Source organism: Neophocaena asiaeorientalis, unplaced genomic scaffold, assembly GCF_003031525.2.
Source record: "Neophocaena asiaeorientalis asiaeorientalis breed wild unplaced genomic scaffold, Neophocaena_asiaeorientalis_V1.1 scaffold146, whole genome shotgun sequence".
Classification (NCBI taxonomy): domain Eukaryota; kingdom Metazoa; phylum Chordata; class Mammalia; order Artiodactyla; family Phocoenidae; genus Neophocaena; species Neophocaena asiaeorientalis.
In genome coordinates this window covers 1,949,899-1,956,571 of record NW_020172676.1, presented here as the reverse complement: position 1 = coordinate 1,956,571, position 6,673 = coordinate 1,949,899, and the positions used below count along the sequence as shown (strand labels likewise).

Here is a 6,673-nt window from a genome sequence, read left to right as displayed (position 1 = left end):
AAAAAAAAAAAAAAAAAAAAAAGATCATACTGTAAAGCCTATCCTGTCATATAAAATATGCATTAATATTATATTCAGTTAGAAGAGAATCTTTTTGATCAGAAGTATATTCTTCAAGCTTACACAAGTGGTTTGGTAAGCTGAAACAAAGCACATATAAGCATAGAAACTATATTTTACATTGCTTGCATGTTTGAGAAGTCATTAACCTAGACTAGTGCTTTAAAAATTTCTCATTACCAAAGACAGTGAATCTGATGTTTTAAAAGATTTATATCCAAAGAACAAATTGGTTTTGCTGAGGGTGATGCACTGTGTACTTCAGGCTTTCTTATGCAAAAAATAGCTTTCAAATCCACATTATGACTATATTAGGAGCTCTGATTCAAGAAGATTAAAATCATTGGTGGGGTAAGGAAACAAGATTAGACTGGATTGAAGACTGAAAGCCATATGATAAATGGAGTCAAGAAAATAGAAAAATTTAAGTGTGGCTCTAATGGGGATCAGAGAAATTGTTCTATAGCTAGATCAATATGCATGGTTTAATTTAGGTTTTTTAATTGAGAAAAATTAGAGCATATTTTTATGGTCAAAAGTGATCCAGTGGATAAGGATGGATTCTTAGTGGAGGAGGGAGCATAAGAAATAGCAAGTGCACAGTTTCCTACCTCAGAAAGGAAGCCAGTGAGGCTGAGGCATTTTTGAATGGGAGAGGATGGAATAAGGTGATGATATTTTAGATACAACTGTCTAGATCTTTCAGGGTTTTGCCATCAGAGAATTTAAGCAGAGGGTAGATATTATCTGATTTACATTTAAGAGATAACTCTGCTGCTGGAGGGAGAAATATTTATCAAAGATAAATGTGGAGGAAAAGAAAAAGGAGGCTTTTGCTGAAGTCTAAGTCAGAGTTATATTAAATTGGATTCTGGGGGTTGTAATGAAAAAGAGAAATCAACTTATCCAAGGTGTATTTGGAGTTAGTGTTACAGTGGTTTATCATGGATTAGAAAAAATATGGTGGGAAATAGAAAAAAATGAGTAGTAGGCCTAGGTTTTTCACTTTGAACAATTATAAACAGAGTACCAGCACTCACTGAGACTGGGAAATCTGGTGATGGGCAGTGGGCAGGAATCAAAAAGTCATGAGGCATGAGCACTCCGATAATTTCTTAAGGAAGATGGTCAATCATTAGATATGTTAATTCTGAAAACCCAGTTCTAATGCCTTTGGAGTGGCATTTATTTATTTATTTTTATTTTTAAGACTGCATTCACTTTTACCTGAAAGCAATACTGTTGCTGAGGAAGTGTCTCTGTGAGTATATAGAGATTTCCCTCAGGCAGCACGCAACTATTCCTCTGCATATGAGGTCTTCTGAAGCTAGGGCTGCTACACACATGCCAAAGCATTTACATTTTCAGTTATTTTCGCAATATCTTGATACATAACAGGCATACACTGCATTTCAAAACTAAATTTTCAGTCATTGAAAATTTCACAATTTGAAATCTTAGGAGATATATTGAGTTCACAAAATCAATATTTAGTATCTCTGTTTTAAATACTTTCTCCTAAGTTTTTCATTTAGAAATTAACAAAATGTTGAGATGTCAACTAAATAACAACATGCATATCATTCTAAGAAGATGAAAATCTGCTAGCTTTTTTTATATCTACAGGGATAGGGATTTTTGAAAACACTCAATTACATTTTCAGTTTTTAACAATCCTATTGATAAGCAACTTCTTAGATAACTTTAAATGATATGTTTACAGTGATGATGACTAAATATATAAGTTTACATTTAGGATTAAAATCATTCTGATCCCAACCTACAGTGTTTTCATGGTGAATTTACAATCATTGCTTTTTTCATAGGGACTATACCTGGACCAGTAATTTTTAAAATAGTAGGAGAAACTTCATGCATCCTTCGGGATACTGAGCGCTGTGGAAGCATTGGAAGTTGTTGGATCTATAACAAGAAAAAAATGGCCTACCTGTTGGCAGGAGTATGTAAGTGATATCTATTGAAGAATATTGAGAAGTAAAATTGTTTTTATTTAAAATTTTTTTAACATCTTTATTGGAGTATAATTGCTTTACAATGGTGTGTTAGTTTCTGCTTTATAACAAAGTGAATCAGCTATACATATACATATATCCCGATATCTCTTCCCTCTTGCGTCTCCCTCCCTCCCACCCTCCCTATCCCACCCCTCTAGGTGGTCACAAAGCACGGAGCTGATCTCCCTGTGCTGTGTGGCTGCTTCCCACTAGCTATCAGTTTTACATTTGTGTATCTATCTATGTCCATGCCACTCTCTCACTTTGTCCCAGCTTACCCTTCCCCCTCCCCCTGTCCTCAAGTCCATTCTCTGGTAGGTCTGCATCTTTATTCCAGTCCTGCACCTAGGTTCTTCATGACCCTTTTTTTTTTTTTTTTTAGATTCCACATATATGTGTTAGCATACGGTGTTTGTTTTTCTCTTTCTGACTTACTTCACTCTGTATGACAGACTCTAGGTACAATTGTTTTTAAAAACTTATGGTTTAGAGTAAGTTATAGTCATAATAAACTAAGAACAAATGGATACTTTGATTATTAAAGAAGCATATATTATTATATACAAAATATTTTAGAAACTAATTACTATAGAACTGATGTAAATATTTGAGACATTGCATTAACTACACAATTAGTTTATGTTATTCCTGAATAAAGGGTGATGATTAGCAGAATTTCAATTTGGGAAACAATTTTGCCTGTATACATATACAACTAAGTTGCTTGACCTTATGGCCCTTTCCATTTCTGCAGTAAAAGAGATTGGATAATTTAAAAAAGAAATTTTTCACCACTGAAAAGTATCAAAATACTCTTATCCCACTTAAATGTAAATTTCACATCGTCTCTTTTGCTCATTGATAAAACAGGGCCGACATATAGCAAACATTCAGTATTGTTGAATAAATAAGAGATATAGAAAATTGGGATGCTATAGTGATATGGTCAAAGTGTTGGGGAAAGTCTAGATATGCTTGTATTACTTTGGGAAATTCACTAGATCTTCTTGTGAAATGAAGATGTTGGACTACATAATTTCTGAAGCCTTAATCAGCATTAACTTTCAGTGGTTTTATTGTATAGATACTTCTGGTGTGCTAAACATTTAAAAGTGTTTATATGTTTTGTGATTTTACTGAGTGGGTTCAGTAATTCAAAGAACCACATAATGATAGACTCTAATATTTAACAGTAACAAATATCTGTTTGATAAACAGTATTCAGCAATGCCTTCTAAATCAGAAGTCAATTGTCCAGTGAGCTTATTAGTCAATACTGAACACTAAATAAATTTAAAAAAATTTTAAAGAGTCAAAAATGGCATTTAAGAAGTCAAAATTAATTTCTCAGAGATAATTCAACAAAACTAGGCATTATTCTTAAGAAAGTCTGCTGAACCTTTTAGTTTTCATTTTAGATATAACTGTAATATGCTTAGCTATTTTCAAATGTGGCATATAATTGAGAAAATTGATGAACTATTAGAAATCCTACTAGGGAGCTACTAAAAGGGATAATGATAATACAGAACATAGGGAATTACAGTCAGAAAGGGCAAATACAGGAAACTGAAATAGGAATATGCATTTGCAGCAATTTAGTGTAAACCAGTATTTAAATTTTATTCCATGAGTCACTTGAATCAGAATCACTTGGAGTGTTTGCTAAAATATAAGTTCTGAGGTCTTTATTTAGAATACCAAGAATTAGTGGTAGGAATGTATATATATATATTTTTTGCGGTACATGGGCCTCTCACTGCTGTGGCCTCTCCCGTTGCAGAGCACAGGCTCCGGACGCGCAGGCTCAGCGGCCATGGCTCATGGGCCCAGCCGCTCCGCGGCACGCGGGATCCTCCCGTACCGGGGCACGAACCCTTGTCCCCTGCATCGGCAGGCGGACTCCCAACCACTGCGCCACCAGGGAAGCCCCGGAATGTATATTTTTAATAAAGCACCTCAGGTGATTTTTATCACAGTAAACTTTGAAGACAGCTTATGTGAGAGATCCTGGAGCTGCAGAGTCCAATATGGTAGACATTACCCGCACATAGCTATTTAAATTTAATTTAATGCAATTAAACATTCAGTTCTTCAGTATCAACAGCCAAATTTCACTTGCTTAATGGTCACATTTGACTATTCTATGGGACAGTGCAGATGTAGAACACTGCCATTGTCACAGAAAGTTCTACGCGTACCACTACTCTAGAGCAAGGCTTATTCAAGAGGGATGCATGAGCCCTAGGAGCTCACATTAAACTTTAGTATATTTTTGGAATCCTAAAATTCTGTTTGTACAATTGTATGTCTTCTATAAAGGAAGGCTGTGGCATTCATCAGATTCTCAAAAGTTTTATCAACTCAAAAAAGTTAATAAAAATTTATCAGTCTATCAATCACCTGTGGAACCAGCACTCAAAAGAAGCTATAGAAATTTCTCTTATGCCCCTGGCTAGTCAATTTCCCTCCCCCACAGATAAACCCCTTTCATATTTCTATTAAAATATGTTGGTTTTGCCTGTTCTACAAATTATGCAAATGGAATATAATACATGCTGGTGGGGTTTTTCACCTGTCTTGCTTAACGTTATGCTTTTGAGAGATTCATCCATGCTATTCTATAGCAGTAGTTTGTGCTTTTAAAAAATTTCTGAGTATTGTTTCACTTTATGAATATGCTATTGCTTATTCATGCTCTTATTAATGGACATTTGGGTTGTTTGCAGTGTTCAGCTGTTATAAATAAATGTTTGAAGTATTGTATCATTACAAATAGCTCATTAATGTTTCCTATTTTATCTTTGAAACCACTGTAATTGATAGTGTCAGATAACTGATATTGTTGCTGTAAAATATTTTTTACTTTAATGACCAGGGTTATTTGCACCCAAAGTTCAAGTACTTTTATATAATTCCTGTAATATATTAACTTTCCGAAACTTGAAAAATGAAAATGAATTAAAAAACTTACATAATCAATTAATTTTTCTAAAATATTTCTGTTGGCATTTGGAAAATGATGAATATTTCAAGGAGTAAAGCTGCATGAAGTTGTTTAAAAAGGTTCCAGTTTCTGCTGATAATTAAGTTCTGAAAGTAGAAATATATTTTTATGTTTTAAAATTAATACATTCTGTGAAATAGTAACACACTTTGCATTTGTCTTGGGCTATTTGTTTAAGAAGTCTAAAAGGTTTTGTAAACATATTTTAAAAATTACCTTTAAGTAACTTGACATAAGTTTATGACATTAATTGCATTCTACAATTGGAAAATTGGTACATTTATAGATGAAATATACTTACCTTTTCTTTGGTAGATGGCTCTTTCCACAAACATTTTTGCTCTAAATAAATTGACACATCTGATGGCTGTATTTTTTTCGAATTCAGGTTTTATTTGCAAAGTAGTTACTATCTTCTTCACTGCTATTGCATCTGGCCTATATAAATATTTACCACAGGAAAACAGTGACATCCTGCCTACAGTTGTGAAGAATCTAAAAGTTAAAAAAAAGGAAAGAACTGGATCTTCATTATGTAAGAATTACACATTGTCAATCTATCAATGGGATAGTATTAATAAAATTTAAAATGATTTAATATAACTAAATGTTTAATAAGTGAATGTGATTCATGTGATCTTATAAGCTTTATTATATTTTGAGTATAAATATAATAATATAGTCTCTGTGTTTTGCACTTTTAAAAGATATTATAAGATACATATTTAATACTTTCAATAGAAAGGTAATACTTTGAAAGAAAAGCATGAAGTGGAAATGGGAAAATACACATAAGTTAATTCTGACTGCAATGATATCGTATATATTAGTTATTGGTCTTTGGTTATGTAGGCTTACTTAGGTTTCATATAGTTTATTCTTATTACTTTTCATTTGGGCTGTGAATATTTATTTCTCAATAATTTTTCAAAGTAATATTAGATGTGCCAGTCTAGTTCATATAATAAAAATTTATATGAAGGTCATATTTATTCTCCAAAAGGAGACATTTTTTTTTTTTTTTTTTTTTTTTTGCGGTACGCGGGCCTCTCACTATTGTGGCCTCTCCCGCTGCGGAGCACAGGCTCCGGACGCTCAGGCTCAGCGGCCATGGCTCACGGGCCTAGCCACTCCGCGGCATGTGGGATCTTCCCGGACCGGGGCACGAACCCGTGTCCCCTGCATCGGCAGGCGGACTCTCAACCACTGTGCCACCAGGGAAGCCCCAAAAGGAGACATTTTAAAATTAACATTTATCTCTGTTAATGGAGAGGTTTCCTCAGAAAATTTCTCTGGTCAATTGGCCAGTTTGCAATACATATTTTCATGCTTCTTTAATTTTAGTAGACATAAAATTCAATTTGATCATATACCTCTCTATTTTTACCTTGACTTGAATTTTATTGATAAAGACTACTGGTACCTAAGTTGATATCCATTTTTGTGTTTTTATATTTAATTTCATGATTAATCATAATTATTTCACTTAAAGAAATGTTCAAATTCGAATGCAGAAAATGTGTCAACCATTTGTGGAATTTTTCTTAAGCTTAAATGTATTTCTATAGAACAATTTTGATATAATTATTTC

The 6,673-nt window shown here is 33.4% G+C and overlaps 1 protein-coding gene across 1 annotated transcript in view; it reads left to right on the top strand.

Moving 5' to 3' along the window:
- The window catches only part of SLCO6A1 (solute carrier organic anion transporter family member 6A1), a 96,184-nt gene extending 90,514 nt beyond the window's left edge, over positions 1-5,670 (top strand). Inside the window, exons 12-13 of the mRNA XM_024739678.1 lie at positions 1,887-2,024; positions 5,471-5,670. Coding sequence (XP_024595446.1) covers positions 1,887-2,024; positions 5,471-5,670 — 338 coding nt within the window. The remainder of the gene's footprint in view (positions 1-1,886; positions 2,025-5,470) is intronic.
- The last annotated feature ends 1,003 nt before the right edge of the window (positions 5,671-6,673 follow it).